The sequence below is a fragment of the Echeneis naucrates genome, chromosome 4 (assembly GCF_900963305.1).
Source record: "Echeneis naucrates chromosome 4, fEcheNa1.1, whole genome shotgun sequence".
Lineage (NCBI taxonomy): Eukaryota > Metazoa > Chordata > Actinopteri > Carangiformes > Echeneidae > Echeneis > Echeneis naucrates.
Window position 1 is genome coordinate 4,227,443 of NC_042514.1, and position 22,333 is coordinate 4,249,775.

The window sequence follows — 22,333 nt, forward strand, 5'->3', positions numbered from 1 at the left end:
GAATAAAAATGTTTTGTTTTTGTTAAATTTTCTGTTAGTTTTGCTCTCTGCAAGTTGCTGGAACCAAAGTGAAGGCAATATTCTATGTTGCATGTTGTGTGTGAGTGTGTGTGCATATGTGTGTGTGCATTTAGGGCGTGACACCTAAATTCTTGCTTACTTCCCCATGAAAGATGTGTAACAAAATCTCTCATCAGCTACAACTGCGCTGTCTCCTCGTACGCGCAGCATCACCTCCAGCAGCCAGTGTAAGTTCTTCCCACAGCTCAGCATTCATTTCACTATACAGCTCTGATAATTAATATAAATATTTGTATGTATATTCTTCATTTAAAGGAGTATAAAATTGTAATTAAATGTAAAATATTTGAAATTTTAAGTAGAATTCAGATGTTCTAGTGAATTTTGTGTTATGGCAGTAGGTGTTTGGTTTTTTTTTGTTTTTTTGTCAATTTTTTTTTATAACATTTGTAAAAAAAAAAACAAAACAAAACATTTATATAAAGACATTTTGTCACTAATGTCAGTTTTGATTAATTGAATTTGAGTGATTTGAAGTTAACGAAAAAAGAAGAGAACAAACTTTTTGCTATTTTCATTTTTCATCATTTATCACAGTGGATTAGTTAAGTTAAAAGGATTTACTGGTATTCCAATGACAACAGTATTTTCTTCGTGCTGTTGTTTAAATGCCTTTCACTGTTGCTCAGTCATCCTGTGTTAACCACAGATGGGTGGAGTGGTGTGGCACACGAGGGAGACATTTAAAATATGCCTTTTAAATTGATCAAAGCACCATAACAAGGATGTGCACAGTGCACTTACGAGAAAGATATTTTCTTTGATTATTTAGATTTCTCTACACATTTTCATGTGCAGGTGTACTTATTTCTGCTTCTTTTGTCTACTCAGGTGTGTGGTGAGCACAGGCAGAGAGCTCCAGTGGTTAGAGTGTGAGGACAGCCTGTTTGAACACAGGAGTGCCACACTAATTCCTGCGCAGCTTGAACCAGTTCACCTCAGCTCGGTCTGTCCCCATCTGTGATCTTGATCTTGACCATCCTAAGCATTGCCATGGATGTCATCTCCTCCCTCACCTCCTCCTCATCCTGCTCCCATTTGTACATCTCACCTGGTTACCCCAGCAACACCACCTTATCAAATGCCGCCACAACACCCAGTGAGATCAGCCAAGTGATTTTGCGGCACTACAACCACACCGGTCGACTGCAGAACAGAACCATCTCAAACACCCAGAACCAAATTAGTATCTCCGTAGTTTTCTTCCTCTTCTTCAGCATTTTCATCATTCTGGAGAATCTGTTGGTGCTGGTGGCTGTCATCTACCGCATCAGCCACAGCCGGCGCTGGGTTTACGTCTGCATTGCCAACATCACACTCAGTGACCTCCTCACAGGTGCTGCCTACCTGGTCAACATCTGTATGTCTGGCAGCCAGACTTTCCGCCTCACCCCTGCTCTTTGGCTCTTCAGGGAGGGAATGTTGTTTGTTTCTCTGGCAGCATCTGTATTCAGTTTGCTGCTTATTGCCATGGAGCGATACGCAACAATGTTGGCTCCCGTGCACCAGAAGTCGTCTAGGAAGACTTACTATCGGATATACGGCTTGGTGACACTCTGCTGGATTTTTGCACTGGTGATGGGCTTCCTCCCTTTGCTGGGCTGGAACTGCATATGCAGCCTAGAAAACTGCTCAACCCTCCTCCCTCTTTACTCCAAGACCTACATCTTTTTCACTCTCGTCATCTTTTTCTTAATCCTCCTGATGATCGGCGTACTCTATGGTGCAATCTTCTGCCATGTACACAAAAGTGCACAGCTTGGCCCCTATCGCGGCCGCAAACGCTCCTTGGCTCTGCTCAAGACTGTGATCACTATCGTTGGGGTCTTTATAGTCTGTTGGGGGCCTCTGTTTGTGCTGTTACTCGTGGATTACTTCTGCGTCTCTCGTCAGTGTGGACTGCTGTTCAGCGCTGACTATTTCATCTCACTGGCTGTGTTCAACTCCGGGCTGAACCCCATCATCTACGCCCTTGGCAGCAGTGACATGAGAAAGGCTATTGCTGAGTTGTTGTGCTGCTTCTGCCTGAAGGCTGGCCTCTGTCATCCAGACACATTTACATCCAAGGAGACCAGCAGCACCTCAGAGACCAGGCGCGACAGTCTGAGGAACAGCTTTAAGAAGATCAGAAATCTCAGTGTGGCCTCTCCTCCTTCCACCCCAAGCAAACATCGCAGAGCACCTAAAAAATACAGGTTGAGCTCCACCACCAGCTGCCTGTCAGTTTCAAGTGGTTAAACCACAAAACGCTCCCCTCCCAAGCAAAACAACCTGTGTGAATTCATACATATCGAACCGTTTCCTCCAAGTTTTAGTTTGTACTTTTGCTACTCACCCTGAAAGCCAAATATGGAGTTGTCCTTGCATCAAAAATGACATGTACAATTTTTATTTATTTGTCCTTTTTTTGCTTTTTGTCTCTGGTGTCAATGAACTGTATGTATATATTGTACCACAATGTGATAAACTTTTATTATGACATTCATATTTTTTAGGACTTCAAAGTTGATTATTTACTGGCATTACTAAGCTACATAAAAAGTATGAAATGTATGTATGAAATTGTTAAAAGATGAATAAAGTTTATTTTACTCTATGTATGAGCGTGCGTTTTCACCCAGATAATACCTCTGTTTTCCTCTGGAGGGAGACATGTCACCGAAACCTTTATTGGTACCTGGAGATGTATCAAGTGATTTAGTCATTTCTCCAGCCCAAAAATATTCATTGAAGGAGCCCTGACAATACTGTTCCATTTAGATTTTTAATATTTAGATTAATCATAGACATTTATTAACCTTAGGCAGCACTACACTGAAGTTTCTTGCAAATGTCTTTTATACAGTTTTATGAAGACATTTGTCTTCTTTCTTGGACTGAGCAGACTTTTCAGAAGGCCTTTTCCGGACTGCTCCTCCCTCTCTGCTTTTCTGACAAGATGACCGATTGAAGTTCAGTGCAGAGGAGGTGAGGGCTGGAACTGCAGCCCCAAGGGCACACGCAGCCCAGGCTAATTGATAAATTCATTATGACTGTCTGGCAGGCTCGATAGATAAGATTTAGCAAATAGTATGTACCCATAAGTTACACAGGATACTGTACTTTACTTCTGCTGCTGCACACTTGAACAACTTGTTTTTCCCTGAACTACAATTGCGAAAAAACCAACGGCCCTACACTCTAAAAAAGGCGCAGTACACAACAAGCGTGTCTCTGATAGTTTCAGATTGTATTTCAAGCTGGTTTCACTCACGTAGATCTTCGATAGACAGATGTAGCCATAAGGGTCAGTTTCACTCAACGTGCACACTCAGTACTGCGTATGCTATTTAAAGACTGAAGATTTGAAAGTTCCCACTTTAAGAATAAGGTAGCTACCGTACTTATCTATACTCACGCTCAGGTAATACTCAGTTTCAAGAGGAAATAATTAATATCTTTAAGCACAAAAACATTTCACTACAATACAGAATCTTCACGACCACACACGAGCAAGCAATCCATCAACTGTCACCATGTTCATGTTCAACAAATGCTAAATGCAGATTGGTGCCCAAAGGTATGTGACAATTTCAGGTTTTTCCAAAAACACCACACCCACCTATGGCCAGTTGAAAAGAGAGAAAAAAAAAAAAATGAAATCAGTCATGCAAAATATGGAAGAAAGGTGGAGTCCATTTTACCCCAGCATCCTGTTTAATTGCTCACTTAAGTAACAGTTAAGTTTCTTTTATTTCTTACATGGGTGGAACATAAACCAATTAAAAATACATTTAAATAATAATCTGCAAATGGAAATGAAAAAAAAAATTTTCTTTATGAACTATGAAAACAAATCACGGTTGACAGAGATAGATAAGAATCCAAGGTTTGCGCACATGAGAATGAGCCATGCTGACGATAAAAGGGATTAAGATGGATGAAAATATCCTTAATCCTTTTCTTCAGCTAGAATTTGAAGAACAGTGATCTAAATACCTCAACGTTTTCCCATGGAACAAAATACTGACCTCAGCCGGTCAATTATTCATCACAGGTTTTTTTTAAAAAGCTCAAACATAGTCTCAAGAGTATTTACCTGCTGCAGAACTGTAATTTTCACTTCAGCAGAGATAAGTAAAAGCCAATAATAATAAATAAAAAAGCAACATATCCCACGAGCCTTAGTGACCATGTTATAGTTTTTCAGAAAGGACAGTGAACAAAGGCAACACTTGAATTTATGGAAAAAAGAGCAACAGAAAGTAATATGAAAGTCAGATGGAACGTCAAAGTCTGCGAGAACCACAGCATCAGCAGTGTACCTTTACTGGAAATCATTGATGTTCTTCAATTCTCTATCTTTTCATCTCCAAGCTCAGAGGCTTCGTGGGGAATCCAGACAGGTACCTGAGCAAGGGTGAACCCCCTCAGGGTCCTATAAGAGAGGGAAAGAGAGCAAAACTGGAAGTGGGGTGGGGGAGTGAATATTAGAGCTGAGGAGAGTCGGGGGTTAGTTGTGTGGTTGGGGTCTGGTCCTGCTCCTGAAACTGAACTTCAAGCAAGGAATAATAAAATGTATTTGTTCAATATTTATTATAAATATAAAGCAATCAAACTAGGTCTGAAACAAATCAAGTCATCATTATTTTAATTATTTTAATAATCATTTTAAGTGAGTAGCTTCTCAATAACGAGGTGTCTCTCTTTTGTACTGGTCTCGCAGACATTCCTGCTCTTGACGCCTGTGAGCTGTACGGGCTAGTCAGTGATGACAAAAAGGGAACTGAGACGTTGGAAGTGAGAAACGAAGACCTCTCCTTTTGAGTTTTTACCTGAAACGGCCGCCCACGCAGCATCTGAGGTGATTGTACTCTGCCATAATAGCAGCAAAGTACAAACACACACAAACACACACATATATGACAATGAAGTCACTTCAAAGCATATAACACAGACTTCAGTTGGGAATGCATATACAGTACACAAACATGGAAACGCACACACACACACACACACACACACACACACACACACACACACACACACACACACTCTCTCTAAGGTCAGTCTGTTGTTTCTGGGATTTCCTCAAAGTAAGACTTTCTAAAGCTGGTTCACCTCAAAATATTTTCCACTTTTTTGTGGCAGAGGAAGCAAACAAGTCATTGCTGGTTGTGTGCGTCTGTGTGTGTTTGTGTTTGTGTGAGATCCCCCCTCATGAATTCCTGCATCTTTACGGTTAAGGATAAGGGATAAGTCTCCCTCATCCTCGGTCCTGGCACATCTCCAGGTCCAGTGCCTGATGAAAAAGCAACAACAAATTCCAGGCTTTATTAGCTCTGGGCTCCGAGACATTTGTTGTATCATATTTGACATGTCAGGGGCTGATCACCAATCCACACGGCTCCCTCTCCTTCTCCCCTTACAACAACAAGGTCTTTTCTCTGCTCTAAATGCGGTACGATGGGTTAATGATGGTTGCGTGCAGACGTGGCTATGCCCTCAATAATTACCTCGCTGGCTTTGCCTCCAGGTGTTCAGCAGACAGCTAATGATGTACTGTCTGAGGAGAGAGGAAGGCAGTGGGTGAGGCACAGAGTAGCTACACGGGGGAGAGTGTGAAACGTTACCATCAGCACTGCGACAAGTCGATGGCACACGTGCTGCAGCAGAGCTGATTGCAGCACAACACCCGGGAAATAAAAATATAAAAAAGTGAAATATTATTCCTAAGCTTGTTGCAAAGAGTATCCAGTTCCACACATTTCTTTATTTGTTAAAGGACAAGGACATTTTTCATAAGAAATAACCCACATCGAATCTGATTTGGTATTTTTGGCCACCATTACCATCATTTATGGGAAAAACATTCATTGTGGAGGCCAGTTACAATATAACCCAATTATTACTTTTTCATGGTCAAAATATTTTCATAGAAATATACAGAAACTAAAGTCGTCCTTTAACCGAATCTATTTCTCGGCAGAGCAGCTACATGTGTGTAAATTAAATAACTTAAACTCAAATGTGGCACAGTTTATGATTCCAGTATTCAAACACAACCCCCTGCAGTGCCCGTTAAAGAGGTGCCTCTGATTTTTTTTATGCCTTCACTTAGCAGTACTTCAGCGTAAAATGTTGCATAAATGGGAAAAAAAGTAATGTAAGTCAACAAAGGTGAGCTAAAATACAGGCGATTTAACGTTAACGTTACAATGTAAGACAGAGACTGTTAAAGTAGTCCTCTCTCAGTTAAACTGTAAAAAGTAGATGAAGAAAAAAAGGAAAGAAAAATGACTGAAATGTTTCCAGTGTTGTGTCTAAAGTAACTATGGAAGGAATGATCCCTAAACCACTTGTGTCTGTCATGAGAAAACTTTTCATGACCTCACAGAATGCTCTCTTAGGTATGAACTGTGTATACAAGCTCACCTAACCATGAGCATCACCGCGCAGACATCAGCCCAGGAGCAATGACAGACACGGCTCAAAACACTGACAGAAATGCTGCGCTAAAAAGCATGAAAACAGCCACAAAGTAGTAGAGTGAACTTACTGGAATGCATTGATTCAGATGAGTGACACTGTATTCACAGGGGGATAGATTATCATTCCTGTAGTGCTGGCATGTTGTCATGCGCACATTAAGATCACATGAGAGCTGGAAACAGCTAAAAAAGAAAGACTCCGTGACATATTCAGGTTTCCCCCGTAGGAGCGAGCAGTAGTAGTTGGAGACCGTCTAATTGTTTGATCTGCCACAGCAAAGTGTAATTACTTGAAATGAATGGAATGAAAGGACATTTTTCTTCTGTTATGGAAATATGATATTTGTCATTATCATTGTCATTTACACACAGAAGCTGTTCCTTCTGTTATTCTTTACAAATGACAGGAAAAACACAGTTGAGCATGATGTACAATGTAGGTGCGTAAATAAATGAATGGGTTTAATAGTCACATTAAAGACAAAAACAAACATATAAAATGAGTAATGAAACAGTAACAAACAGATACCTCATCATCAATAAAATACAACTATAATTGTTAGTGAAACAATAACACGACCTGTCTCCCTGTCGAACTACAAAAAGACGGTTTAGTTTTTGTTTTTTTTAACACCCTGCATTTATGAATGTTTCACATGGCCAATACTACAGGCAGGTTGCATCGGAAAAATATGTTTTCCTTTACAATAACACATTTATCAAAGTCCTGAACAGATAAAAGGGTCTCTGGGAGCACGCACGAGAAAGTATACCATCAATTATGCCTTGAAAGACCTGACAGGATAACGTCGATGTTATCTGGTAGCATTTGTTTTATTGTATGAGCTAAAGTATGTCAGACTATGTATGTGTGAATGTCGTATGTACTGCTGTAATGTGTTGGTGCATCTGTGCACAGAACTGATATAACACAGACAGTGACTGCCAGGTGTCTGTTGGGGCACGTTGATTATCTGGTCTTTCTCGTTCACACACATGATTTCATGAACTTGCAACATCAGGAGATTGTCTGTTCAACCCAGCCGAGCTGCCTCCTGGGAAGAACTCCCCAAGAAAATATTGGATTTATCCAGCATCCCAGTTCCCATTCAGACATCAATAATTGCTGTGCAAATATTCTGTGTTGTGGTTACAGTTATCCCCAATTAATCAATGTGTTTGCCAGTTTCCTTGGGGCAACTGACATCAGGCCCTATGCAAGAACGAGAATAAAGGAGCAGGAAGGGCGTATTCACTGCATGTCCACAAATGAACAAATCAAAGATTTGCCGTTAAGACCCCGTCTTCCTCACGTGTTTCTGTCGACTGCACCTGGCTGAGGAATCCTCTCTGAACAAGCCAGCACCATAGTTATCTTATTTAGGATTTATGTTCTCTCAGCTGCACTTACGCATGTCTCTGTGCATGAACATTTATCAAATCAGAATGTTTTGCCACGAGAATTCAGTGGGATTTTTAAACCGAAGACAGCAGGAGAAGAAAAGCTGTCGCATGAGACAAAAGAAGGATTTTTTGGAACAAGTGTTCATTTCATTTGATTTCAGTATCTCGGCAGAAGAATAGCTCAGAGGTTCACAGAAGAGGCCCTTCCTACAGACATTTGCCATGATGCCAGTTTGGGTACATACAGAAGCAGCAGGGCTCAGGAAATCTACACCATCTCTGGGCCCAGCTGTTTCCTCTTTATCAGATTCAAGATAGAACAGCGGAAACAAAGAAGAACAGGCCAGCGGTGATGCAGTCACTGTCAACACAAATTCTCTCATTGACCTTTTTTTTTTTTTTAAGATATAATCAGAAATAAATGGTCTTAAATTTTGGATGAAAATTTTCCACAAGCACACACAAAAGTGCCTTTCATTCCTCTTTCAGTCTCAGTGTAGAAAACAATTATCAAAGACAACACAGCTTTTCTCTTGAGGGCTGGATGTCAGCCATTTGCAGTGACTTAGCTCTCAACCTTGGGAATGTATGCAAGCGTTTTTTCTTCCTTTTCTTAATCCCCTCACCCATTCTCGCTGTGCTTTGGCTGAGTGTGACCACTTAACTAATTGTGCTGTGAAAGATGGTCCAAGGGTGCTGATTTGGCTTTGTTCTCCAGAAGTTTCCAAAGTGAGGATGCAAGTTTTCTTGAAGACAGGACATGCAGCATGATAAGGCTGAGAATCTGCCAGTGTGCTAAGAGCTCCATGAGGCCGCACTTATACACTGCAGCGCTTTAAGGCAAAGTGCTAACACCAGAACAGATTACATGTTGAACATGTTCACCAATTTAGTCGAGTGTATTAGCACGCTATCACATTTGCTAATGGGCACCAAACAAAACTATACAGCTGAAGCTGATGGGAAACTCAAAATAACAAGTATTTCATCCTAAACAGGTTCATCTAAATAAATTCTGACTTTATGATGCATCTAAATGAAAAGTCGAGATGAGACAAACAGACTGACTGACTTGATATTGTCTTGATATTCTGGATTGACAGATATGCAAATATTAAACATAAAAAAATCTGCCCTAATCGATCAGAATACTTACGTTATTTAAATTGTTATACATCATCAAGTCTCTATTCACATCACACATCAATTTGAGTGGCCTGACTGAATAAAACCTTTTGTCCAAGTTGTAATCCTAATAAATTAAAATGTAAAATATATTGTAAATTAAATTAAATCAATAGAATTTGGAATGGCTGCTTCTGCTTCTTTTAGGAGCTTCCACTCTTCTTCTGAGATTATTTCTGAGAGTTTCTGGACTGGACTTCTGGTTTTAGACTCGAGAGACTCGACTTGGAGATTTGGAGGACCTGTGCCATAGCAGTGACCTCAGTGGGTTTTTTTTCCATGAGGCCTGAGGAACGGAAGGAGGTGAGGCTTTGTACAACAGATGTTCCTGCTCAGCTCTAAACCAAATTACACACGCAAGCTCACAGCCACAGGCCAGAACCACGCGGACGCTGATTGAAGGGCAGAGGGGGCAACAATAGCAGATCAGGCTCAATAAGCAGCTGTATCATGAAGTCTGGTCAGCCTTTCAGACCTGAAGTTGAAAGCAGACTTGACAAGGCTAACAGTGGCTGACAGGAGAACTGGAGGCTTTGGTCTGGGTGCCGATCTCTCAGCTCTGAGGAAGTGTGATTGTCTTTTTTTTACTTTACTGCATGAAACAGACAATCTTCAACCAGCTCAAACAGAAAGCAGATGTTTTTGATCCAATATGAACGATGAGCAGCACTGAGATCCAGAGTTGATGTTCAACTTTTTTAATTATCAGATTTTTCTCAACTATTTTCTGATGGTCACTTTTCAGTCTATTAAAGAAGAGGAATATTGTTTACCCATAAGAGCTAAGTGACTATTTCAAAAAGTCTGTTCAGAGGTCATAGGTCAATTGTAGAAAACTCTTTGTGCCTGACTAGGTTGGATTAAATTGACTTACTTTAGGTCACTTCAGTCAGTATTGGTTGGGCCTGAGGACAATGGTGCAAAAAAACTATTGAATACACTGAATTTAGAAAATACTTGAGTAATAGCCCGCTCTCATGACCTCTGTCTCTTCAGTACTGGTTTTGAGCTGACTAGTTAAGACATAATCAGCCGATAGCACAACATTATGGTAATTATGTGTAATTAAACCCATCTTTTCTTTGTTTCTCAGGTGGTGGAGTCATTTTTTGTTTTTTTGGGTTTTTTTGTCTTTTTTTTTTGGGGGGGGGGGGCTGTTTTATTTTTTTCCTGCTGCAACATGTTTGCCTTTTGGGTATAAATGTTATCCCTTTATTACATTCTGACATTCAATAATAATGAATACGCATAATAACAATGATAGAATTCTTTCTCAGGCACATTTAAACTTTATTGGATTAAATCGGAGCTAGAGAAGCAATGAAAAGAAAAATATAATATTTATTTTGACACACCATTAAAATAAATCCCCACCTAAATGGTGAGAAGTAGTTGGAAACTTACTGACATTTAAAATGATGCACTTCAAATCCTCCACATTTAGTTTAATTAAATGCTTACACAAATCGTCAGTGGTACCACCTGAATGAACAATCCCCCGAGGACCATATCACATAGCTGACACAATGAAAAACCAAGTTTCCAGCAATTCTTGGGGTAATCTCATCAAGGTCTGCATGGAACATTTATCCACAGAAATTCAAAGTAACAGAAATATAATTTTCTGGTGCCAACCACAATCAGTGCAGTTGCAGGATAAGAGCAAATTCATCATGCTGGCTAACGAGCTTCTATTTTCCTGTGGGTATGAATATCTTCAAGATGAAGCACCTCTCCTTTGGTGACTGTGAGTTAACTGGGGAGTGGTGAGGAAGCGGCATTGCACACATTCCCAATCACTGATAATGGGGACTGCTGGGTGACATCAATTACACAGACATAGCAGGCATTTCAGTGGGATTACCTCACAATGAACTCCAGTCTCAGTCTGGTCTTTGACGGCAGAGAAAGACAGAGAGAGAGCGAGTCAGACAGAGACACATAGGCGTGAGACAGTGAGAGACGTGTCTGCAGCCTTGTCGGAGGCAAAATGCTGAAATAAACATGAAGGCTGAGCAAAATAAGATCAACTGCATCAGTGTGTAACAGTATGCACACAACGGCTTGGGACGCCCGGACCTACCTATTACGCAAAAAATGGTAAATCTGCCTATGAAACATTCATATTTTATCAAAGAAAGGGACAGTCACCGCACTCAAGCTGCTCTGCTCTGCATTCGTTTCATGGCCCAGTGCCGTCGCCTGACGGGTTTGACTTTCATCAGGGCCAGTGGCTCGAGGCTAACATCACATGCAGATCTGAGCTGGGTGTGGTCAAATGACGACCGCAACTGAAATGAATCTCGACCGGGCTGTCGTGGGGCGGGAGCGAGGGACTTGCATGTAGGAGGGCTCCACTCCTGTTCCTGCTGAACTGAGCCAGTTTTCAGGTAAAACACTGATACCAGTTCAGTAGGCACGGGAGGGCACAGCCCAGACATCGCTGTGCCATCAGTTCAGGGTGCTGAGGGCGTATTTTTTTATGATGATGATGATGATGATGATGATTATTTTTAAAACGATGTAAGATCTGCCAACAAACAGAAGGACAACCTGTGGTACGGGGAACGGGCCTATAAGCCCCCTCCCTTCTGTACTCACTGCTGTTAGATCTAGTTCTTTATTCTTGCAAATACAATAAATAATCGAGACAAAGTTATTCTTGGGAATTCTTTGCAATTTTTCTGACAATGGTTGGTTGATTTTACAGGAATACAAATGCAGACTTAGAATAGAATAGATTACATCAGAGCAGTTTGGATCGACTGAAGCTACTTTTCTAAATAAGTTTGCATTAGTTTCATGAATTGGTGTTCAGTAAACTTCATCATTTCATGTGGCTCCTTCTAAAAACTATGATTATACATTTGTTAATTTACTGGCAGACAGCACGGCGGCAACGTGGTTAGCGCTGTTGCCACACAGTAAGAAGGTCATTGGTTTGATTCCCAGGCCTGGCGCTAGGGTTTCTGTGTGGAGTTTGCATGTTTACCTCGTGCTTGCGTGGGTTTCCACCTGGAGAATTGGCCCCCACCGCAACTCGGAAGTGGATAAGTGGTAGAAGAGCGAGTGAGCAATTTACTGGCAGTGCGCTGTGCAATTGGCAGTTAATATCCTTTAAGGTTTGTCATCATTATCAAATCGAGTAATCGCGAACACACATTCATGCAGCAGATCAGCAATGGCAGCTGCCTGGTGCACGCCTCACAGGCGCTGTTTTGGAGTGTCACAAAGAATAATGTATACTCTTTAGCTGGCACAGCCAGCAAACACCTAGCTGTGAACGCTGCTTTTCACCAAAGGTTAGTTAAGTTTACGCAGCTCTTTTCCAACGCCGGTCCTGATCTAACCCAGTTGGATATAAACTGGGCATGCTGACATGCAGCTGACATTTATCACCACATTCCTAAAATCTCAACACAACCTGTGGCATTTTGAAGTCCACATTAAACGTGGGTCAAACTGTCTCATTAAACTGCTTTCAAATATATTTGCCATGCATGATGATTCCTTCCAGATGCATGAGGTTAGATAAGACGGCTGTTGCTGCAGGCAGGGAAAAAAAATATGTACATCTTGTTTTGTGTATAAAATCCATTGCACAATCAAAGCCACAGAAATGCATTAGCTCCACGTCGGACCTCAAGCTTCAGTCTCTCTGCCTCCTCACCTCCCAGCCTCCCTCCTTTCCTCTTTCCCCACCTAATCTTTAGTCGCTCCTTTCCCTCCTCCCTCCTCCGTTCTTCATATCCAAGATCATCAGGTTCTTTCCATTCACTGGAACAAATCCCCTCCATCGAATCAACTATTTCACCTCAGGCACTGAACTTAGCCACTGTGAACAACACATAGCAGGGATCAATGCTCACCAATTAGCTAAGCTCTGTGCCTTTAGCAAGTGGATGGCTGGCTTTTGAGGGAACAGAGACTCGTGCAGACCTTTTTCGCGTCCGCTCAGCATTGAAGTTTGGCAGGTTTCAAAGTCTGCAATGTGCAATGCATGTGATGCTGAGGATTGAGTCACTCACTGGCGTTGTGTGTCAGCCTGCTGTCAGAGGAGGATCCGGACACCAGAACCGGCTCTTACGGTCATAAATTTAAAGCCATAGATCTGAAACATGTTTTGCCTTCAAAAACTTGTTCTATCTTGTGAAGCTTTGCTACGCTCATCTGCATTTACATCAACTCCCCGGCTGGTTGGAAAGGGGAGAACAGTGGAATGGATTTAACTGCAGCCGACACCATTTGAGAAAGACTCACACTTTTTCATGGTTTTCCGTGTGACGGTCTGATCTCACAAGTTCTCCTCCTGAACTCCTCTGAGGGAGCAGATCACAACAACCTCTCCAATATTTATTTCTTTGACTCCATAGCAACCTCCCCTATCAGAAACACACTGAAAAAACTGAACAGCAAAGGTGGTTAAGGACAGAAGTCCCACAGTGGAAACATAATGGTGCAGGATGGGTCATCTGCGGAGCTGTGAAGGAGTGGAAATCCCTGGCAATGTGATTTTTGTTTCTCTTTGTGCATCAAATCACGGTGCCAGGAACCCTCCCCACCACAGCTGGTGCAGGGGCTGGATTCACTTTGCACCTCTCCGTCCTTCCCTCTGCCCGCTGCGTCTTCTCCAACATCCTCCTGGGTTTCAGATGCTTTCCTCCACAGCAGCTGTGGAGCACCTGTGACCTGAAAGAGAGAGCGAGAACCAGACATGTGGGTACATTTCTCCTCAGAGACTCCAGAAAAAGACCTTTACTTTCAAACTTGAAATGATCTGATAATAATCTGAATCCCTGGGATGAAAGATGATATGACACTAACCGCCCGCCCCCTCCAAAAAATAAAAAAATAAAAAAAACATATTATTTGTGGGGAAGTGAGGAATAACATCGCAGGCTTTTCTGTTGCACAGATCAGCATGTTGCAGCAGATGTGGGGTCTAGTTGGAGCCAGCTACCTGGCCAGTTTGTTAAAAAAAGAAAAGCTAAAGAAAACACTGCTTGTTTGAAATGGCAGGAGCAATGCAAACTGTCTGGTGCTCGTGGACGTCAATATTCTCACTATAAAATGTCAGCCAAGGAGAACAAGCACCGCAAAGTGATCTGTGTTCTTTTTAGCAAATAATGAGCGCATTGTGACAAATGGACACGACCCGTTTGCAGGTCTGTTTGATTTGTCTGGCAGTTGTAAATGGCTTGATGCTGCCGGGCAGATCTTTGGGGAGACAGAGAGAAAACAAACTCCAGCTCCTTTTGAACAGCTTCCTTCTTGCGAAATTAGAACAGCACCGTGTACTATTATCTTTTGTTGTTGTTGTTTGTCCTGTTGAGCAGGGAAAATTCCCAGCCCACCACGGTGGGGAAGGAATAATGACAGGACTGTGGAGCAGCGAGGAGGAGGAGGTTAGGGCTGAGTCTCAACCGTCTGCCCTTCATCACCTTCGGTCGGCGTCCCCTCTCTCCTTAATTTAGGAGCCAAAATATTTAGAGAGCCACAAAGAGAAATCTAAATCTGTTTATCTACTTGTTCATTTTGGTTTGGATGTTTTTGGGGTTTTTTTTGTTTTGTGGTTAGCACTGTCGCCCCACAGCATTAAGCCTTTGGGCTTGAACCTCGAGCCTTTCTGAGTAAGCTTTCCATGTTCTCCCTGAGTCTGGGTGACTTCCTGCCACAGTCCAAAGCCAAGCATGATGTCAGATTAATTGGTGGCTTAAATAAAATTGCCTGTGGGCACGAGATGAGATTTAAGGATGCTTGGTCGGCCTGGACATGTGAATGGTGATAGTTTCTACACACAGGTGTTGTCTTATGGCTCTGGACTCGTCCCGGACTAGACCAGATTCAGATCAGGGTGCTCCAAGTTTAGAGAAAAGCTTTAAAGTAACACATTTTTGACGCTTTGAAAGATGCCTCCTGTAAAAAGCTGGTATCTATTCCTGCGCGCGTTATATTTTGAATAATGTTCACTGCTTTATCTTGACCTTTCTTTTGGAACTACATTTTTTTTTCCACCATTGAACTACACACAAACACAACTAGCGTCGTCTCACTCAAACAACTGGTGTGCAGAGTAATGAATTTTAGTACAACAGTTTGACCCTTCACAAACTGTAGAGGTTCAGGCTGCTGCTCCAAACCTGCAAAGCAAAGATCTCAATCTGCTCAAGGTGACACACTGACTACGGAAATATCCCAAGCTATCACTTTAAGGGAAAGTTTTATCTTTTGGAAAACACATTTGCTTTCTGACAAAGAGTTAGATGACACAGGAATGATATCAGCATTGTCCTGTGACTAAAGCTTGGCTTAGCTTAGCACCCAGACTGGAAACAGGGGCAAGCAGCTGGCCTAGCTCAGTCTAAAGTTTACAAAGCCCTTTTAATCAACGTCTAAATCTCACTGATTAACATGTCATGCCTAAAATAAACAAATGGAGAACAAACAAGCACATGTCTTAGGTGGGAGTATACCTTCGTACCATAAAAAAACCCAGTGGGGTACATAACCTCCAGCAACACGATGATGCATCGTGCCATAAGATGACCTAGCCACCTGCTGGCTCTATCTACACATCAAAAAACACACACAGAGGAATGGTATCAATTTGTCTAATTTCCCTTCAAAGCATGTGCCAAGGATGAACTAACAACTTGTTGTCAGCTCTAGTGAGAAGCAGAGGAATGAGTGCGAAAAACAAACTGTGGAGATCCATCTATAATCAACAGTGCTGGCACGCTGGGAGCTCTATCATCAGAGCATTTGGAAATCTTCATAATTACAAAGAAAATACAGAGACTGTCTTTTCAAGTCGCAGCGCTATTCCTGTCTACACTTGCATTTAGCTACATGAAAACATTACAATGTCTGCTGACGGGATCACAGTGGCATCCATACATCATTTTTATAAAGGAACTGGGTGTCTTTTCCACAGAGCTTGATGTTTATGGGCGGAGCTGCAGTACATGTTGTACAACCTCAGTGCAGGCGTGCAGAATTCATCCAGACAGAGAAATATGCCTGTCCTGTCAAGCAGCGTTAGCAGTTTGCCCCTCCCTGCACAGGAATCATGAATAAATATGTTTGTCTAGGTTGAGAGATGTGGAACTTAAAGTTGTGCTTCACTGAACAGTTGTCGGAAAGTGTAATGAGGGAGTGTCTGCTTGTGTGTGTGTGTTTCTGTTGTTCATGTTCATGTGTGAATTTGTGTACTTCTCCATGAAAGAGAAGAAGAAAGCAGTGTGAGTGAAACAAAGGGAGTGGTCAGTGTTTGTTTGAAGGGTGTGGAGGCCCAACATCCGAAATAATACACATTTTTGTGAAGGCATCAAACATCTAAGCAGCAATCTAGCAGATGATTTATTTTTTTAAGTAATAGTAGGAAAAGTAGGAAGTCTCTGGAGAAGGACAAAAGTGACACTGCAACCTCCAGTCCACAGCAACCGAGCTAGAAATGGCACACTTATTTGTTTGTGCTTTGTGAAAGCATAAAGTCACGTTTCCAGAGTGCACAAGAACATATTTCACTGATGAAACTTATTGTTGTGCGGAAGGCTGAAGGTGCAAACTTGTCACCGCATTTAGAAAGCGGTTGGTTTGCACTCTCAGCCCAATTAAAATGACCTCATTCACGTCGCCTGGAGGAACTGCTTGTTGGGCAAAAGGCCCGAAGAGCACTAGAGTGGGAATAACACAAAGCACAAGTGGCATTTGGTGTCCTAAAAACACAAAATTAACTTTGATGAAAACGTTCTCATACAGATATTCTGTGCCACTTTCAGAATTCTCTTGCAAAAGTGACAAAAGTCACACACCATTTGCTGAAAAGCAGGCTCTCATATAAGTAATTCATCTCCTGGCAGTTGGCAGCGTTTACACAGGAGATGTTGTGATATATATGGTGGTGACTGCGGGCGTTAGATTCACATCAGAACTCAGCCGTTCGGCGCTGACGTCACCCTGAGTCTCACACATCGGTGCCACTGCGATTTGTTCCCCCCTGCTCTCACAAAACACAGCCCGAGTGTTGAGAGGGACAAGGGCAAACAAGAGACGGGGGGCAATCCAAATGGGGGAGAATGAGCGTGAGAAAGAGAGGGAGAGCAGCATCCAGGCTAACTGCATTCACATTCACAAAGCCTTATCGATACGCAGCTTTTGGAGGAAAGCCTTGAATGTTTGCGCCCGTTTGGTCCAGTTCCCTCCGTACGACCCAATTACACCCATGCAGTGATTTGTCACGTGTGTGGACGTTAAAAGGCCCTCTGGAAATATTAGTTACCTGACCGACCTTTGCTGCATCGAGCTGACGGATGAATGAACAGCAGCTAAAACCGCCCCCCACCCCTTCATACACCTTTTAGACGGTGGACCAATGGGGCCGCAACTTCCCTCAACTGATGATCTGGGAATCACACGCTGTCAGCTCGGCAGAAATTAGCCAATTTGAACCATCGGCTGTCTGTAACAGTGAGCGTGGGGCTGAGAAGACGTGGGCTCTGTCTAATGACTCCACCGAGGCAATCAGAAGTTGGTTGTATTGAAGTCTATGGGGAAATGTCCCTTGCTCACTCTTGATTGATTTGCTCACTAAATGTTTTCCTAACGAGTTCATGTCTCAGTGTTTTTCAATACAACACGGTGGTTATTATTTAAATCATGGTCAGTCCATATACAACCTGTGGCAACCCAGCTTTTTTTGTCCATAACTTCTGCAAATACAAATACAAGTACGGTCCTCAAAGCCTCTGTTGAAAGATGCTATACAAACACTGCTCCTGACCAACGTGTTGTTCCCCCCCATCACCTTTTTATGTACAACCATGTCCTCCTTATAAACCACGCCTGATTGGAGATTAAACACGTCCCTATATCTCAACCAATCCCCACTTCTGTAGGTACCTCGAGCTCCCATGGGCATTAAAAAGTCATTACCAGTGCTTGTTGGCTCTGGGCTTCATTATTTAACTCATTAGACCACTCAGTCTCGATAAACCAGCCCTCACATGTGACTGATGAAGGGAGCAGACATCAAGCAGGGGCTTTTTCACGTGTCCCATTAACAATAATCCACTTTGCATAGCGTTAATGCATTTTGTGGGGATGTAATTTCATGCAAAATCAATCATTACCAACCTTTTCTTAGAAATGGACTTGAATAAGACATATGAGACTAAAGGGATTTGGGAATTTTATGTCAAAAAGTACTTCATCATGTGACTCATGAATGTTACCTTCATGGAGGCACAGACTCACCTCTTAGAACAATGGAGAAATAAAAAAAAGAAGAAAAAAAAAACAGGCCTGGCTCTCTGCTCTGACAGGAATATGATCGATTATAATGCATGAGGGGAAATGGCACAGCAGCATTAAAGCCTGGCATAGTCTATCTCTGAATCTGATAGTTGAAGCTATCTCAGCTATTAGCTAATAGCTGTGGCCACGCTGATAACATTTTGTGTAGTCGGAAAGGCTCTCAGCTAGAACCTGAGAGAAGCCGAGGAACGGGAAGGCGGGAGAGGCTGCCAGGTTCATGTGAGGACACAGAGATGTATAAGAGCTGCTTTTAGTGGAGCGAACTCCAATAAAGTCTCTTACCAGACTCGACTAAACCAACTGCTTTTTATTTTGGGGCACACCCTGAACACAGTGTTCATGCAGTTTCAGACACCACCTATGAGAACAAACACCAGTTAAGAGGAATTTCCTATTTGATCTGTGTTATCCTTAAAGGCACGGTATAAAAGTCGTAAAACAAAAATGTTAAAATAACAGGTACCTGCAGCAGAGGCCGGCGCAGCACTTACCCGCCCAATTCATTTGAAGACGAGGAGCGAGTGAAGGGGGGAGGGGGAGATTTGGGAGGGATTCCTGACTGACTATTCAGATGCCTCCGTCAGCACGGCGCGTGAGAAGGCCAGGAGGAGTTGGCGTGTTCGGATTGTGACCTCTGTAACCGGCAGGCTCCCTCCCACTCCAAGCATGCAATCTCTCCACAAACTGAGGCCTGTTTTTCCACCACACATGGCTTCAATTGGAGGCTACCGCTGCCACCACTGCCTTTGCTGCTGTGTCTGCAGCTCCGCGAAAAAACAAAACAAAGAACCCCAAAACAAAACAACAACAACAACAAAACCAACCAGGCATATCCCAACAAACCTGATTATGAAATCAGACACTGGCAAACAGAGCTGCAGAGTCTCTAAGTCAGGGGTGTTTGTGTAGCGCTGACTGATTTGGCAGAAGAAGAAATGGACGTGCACTTTTTATTTTAATTTCATGAATAGTCCTTAGCCAATTGTGATAGTGCTTTCATGCATGTGTGTGTGAGCGTGTTTATTTGCATGTGTGTGTGTGTGTGTGAGCGAGTTTATTTGCATGTTTGTGTGTGTGTGTGTGTGTGTGTGAGCGTGAGTGTGTTTATTTGCATGTTTGTGTGTGAACAGGCCTATATTTAAAGTCTCAGTCCAGCGCCAACAAGGCAAGCTGTTTACTACTTGGTTGGTCGTAAAAAGTAAATATGCATCAGTCGGGGCCTATCAAAGGCCCCTTCATTTGGTTCCTGGCTAAGATGGCTTTGGATGTGTGCTGTAATTGCCACGGCTCAGACAGAAATTCTCTATGGTGGATGCTCGGCCGGGCTGAAAGAGCCGAGGGAACCCAGGCTGTCCTCAGACACCGGGCAGTTGATCTGAGAGGATCCAGCCAACAGACAAAGTGCAGAGGAAACACAAAACAAGCTACAGCAGAGTCACACAGGTGCGCTCCTTACAGGGGAATATGTGCGCACACACACTTCTGCACACACTCATATAAATGAGATTGATGACAGTTAAATTAGCAGCCAAACCTAAATGGCAAACATGTGTTCGCTGCACTCGAGACAACGCCCATGTCAACGGAGAGATTTGACTGTTCTCAGGTCGCGTTCAGAGTCAAATCCGAACTGCCTGATATTTCACCACCAGAGGGGGAAAAGACTCCCACTCAGCTATCACATCAATGCGGCACAGGTTTATGAAGATTTAATGGAAGCATTGGTAGGTTTTAATAGACCGGTCAGGGCCGACGGCCACACACCCTGACTCAGGATCAGTTTGCTCCTGGTGGAAATGAGGTTTAGACCTGCTCCGCCTGGAGAGAGGGTTGAGCTAACCTCTGTGGTGATTATGCAAATAAATGAAATTTGAATTGAACTCTGGAGTCACACGTGTAAGTCAAGTGGTTTCTGGTTTGTCTGGAAAAAAAGTGGTTATCGTGCCTCACGCTAAATTTTGTTCTCCACGTGTTCATTTGTAACACCTGTCGAAGTCTGAGTGTGCGAGCGGTGGATGAGAGCCACGAGACTCAACTACACACAGAGAAGAAACAGAAGAAGAACACGTGAAGAGCTGGATTTTGTGTCTGCTTGTCGTAAACACAGACTCTTTCCCTCTGTGTTCTTAACAGAATATCATTAAATGCAGGTTCAACAATTTATTCTGCGAAATCCACCCTCCACAAATATAAAACTTCTCCAGAAGCATTAGCTTGTGTCTTCCGCATGGGAACAACTTAGTGATTTAGCAGAGCCAGATAAAACCTTGGAGCATGTTCAAATATTTGAACTATTTGTCCAAAAATGTTCTGTTGCACTTGACTTTAGGGTTAGTTTATCAGACCTAACTCCTTTTCCAAACAGTGGTGAGATTATGGTGTTCTGCAAAACCCCCCACAGTCATGAGCTTGCTGAGAAAAAGTGCTGGCATAGCCTCTAAAAGTCATGCAGGTGTGTGTGTGTGTGTGTGTGTGTGTGTGATGTTACCTGTTTGATCTGTGTATCCAAATCAAATGCAGGTTTTGTTCAACTTGCATGAGGTTTTTTGTTGATTTGGAGTGACGTTCACAATGTAAAGTGGCCTTGTGTAAATAAAGGTTTTATTTTTTTATTTGACCCTGAGAAACAGTACAACTGAACCTCCCAAAGATGGCGGGCTTAGCTGTGTGAAATATCTTTGCTGATGGCTGTAACGCCAACTAGTTGTTTGTCATACAAACAGATGCACCGTCTTCCCAAAGATCAAAGTGAGTCCATGAAAACTGCAGGAACTCCAAAACATCACATCAATGCTTTGATCAAAATCTGTCATCTTGTGATTGTGACAAGTCAGCTGCCAGCGGAGGAAAGGATGGAGAAATCAGGAGAGGCACAACTAATACAGGTCTGATACACTCACATGAGGGAAAGGCACAAAGGAAAAAAGCATGTGAGAGACGGAGAGGGAGGGTTTGAGACTCACCGAGCCCACAGGTCCGCTTCAGAGTCACCTCAGAGTTCGGACGAGGATATGCACAAAGTGGAAGAGTTGGCCCGTTGGGAAGGACCCCGGTGACCGAGTGACTGATTTACTGGCTGACTAACTAACCATCTGACTGCCTGATGCACAGCTGCCATGACTGTCGGCCAGGCCGTGCCAACTGTGCCGTTTCAGATCCAACAATCAGTCAGCGGTGCCATCCTCGGTGTCGAGGTCTCCCTGCCAAAGCTGTCCTGTCCTGTCATGTCCTGCTCTGTTCGGGGTCCTTTCCCTGAGCTGGACAAGCCCAGCGAAAGGTGGAGTGAGGGGGTAAAAGCGAGGCTGTGTCCACCCCGGTTCCCACCGCCTGCCGAGGCTGCTCTGTTCCCATAGAGGTCAGCTGTGGAGTTAACACACCCAGCCAGCTGGATGGTAACTGCTGCCTGCCTGCTACCGGAGTTGTCTCCCCCTCTCCACCCCCCCCCCCACCCCCCCACCCCCCCACTCCTCCCTGCAAACCTGACAAATCACTCTGGAGACACAGCGACCCACTCAGCCACTCACACACAGCCAGGAGTAACAGTAGAGACAGAGAGACTTTCAGCCAGTTGTCCCAAGAGATCCACTGTCCATATGAGAGTCTAGAGGCAGAGCTGCCAGCTCTCCTTCCTCCCTCCCTCCTTCCTTTCTGTATCCAGCCCTCCATTCTTCCCTCCCTCCCTGCCTCTCCTCTTTCATTCCCCTCTCTAGTTTTTTTTATTTATTTTTTATTTTTTTTTACAGCCTCCGCTGAGACAATCTTATTGTGGCAATTGCATTAGCCTTTAGCGAGTGAGGAATGGCTTTTAGTTCCTAATGCAATGTTGTGTCTCTCAGTCTTTGTCTTTCTTCCCCCCCCCCCCCCCCCCCCCCCCCCCC

At 43.1% G+C, this 22,333-nt stretch overlaps 1 protein-coding gene and 1 long non-coding RNA gene across 2 annotated transcripts; one reads left to right on the forward strand and one right to left on the reverse strand.

Moving 5' to 3' along the window:
• Positions 1-211: 211 nt before the first annotated feature.
• s1pr4 (sphingosine-1-phosphate receptor 4) lies at positions 212-2,677 on the forward strand. Its single transcript, XM_029500670.1, has 2 exons — positions 212-248; positions 913-2,677. The coding sequence occupies exon 2, from the start codon at positions 1,075-1,077 to the stop codon at positions 2,317-2,319; it is 1,245 nt and encodes a 414-aa protein (XP_029356530.1). The 5' UTR covers positions 212-248; positions 913-1,074; the 3' UTR covers positions 2,320-2,677.
• A 7,784-nt stretch (positions 2,678-10,461) lies between these two features.
• Positions 10,462-21,866, reverse strand: LOC115042149 (uncharacterized). The gene is made up of 2 exons (XR_003840658.1): positions 21,419-21,866; positions 10,462-13,829 (listed from the first exon to the last, which is right to left on the reverse strand). It is a non-coding gene; the product is annotated as an uncharacterized LOC115042149 (long non-coding RNA).
• Between the last annotated feature and the right edge of the window lie 467 nt (positions 21,867-22,333).

What these genes read in the sequence shown, in the direction of transcription:
- s1pr4 (XM_029500670.1), top strand. Translation starts at nt 1,075, where the DNA reads ATGGATGTCATCTCCTCCCTCACCTCCTCCTCATCCTGCTCCCATTTG.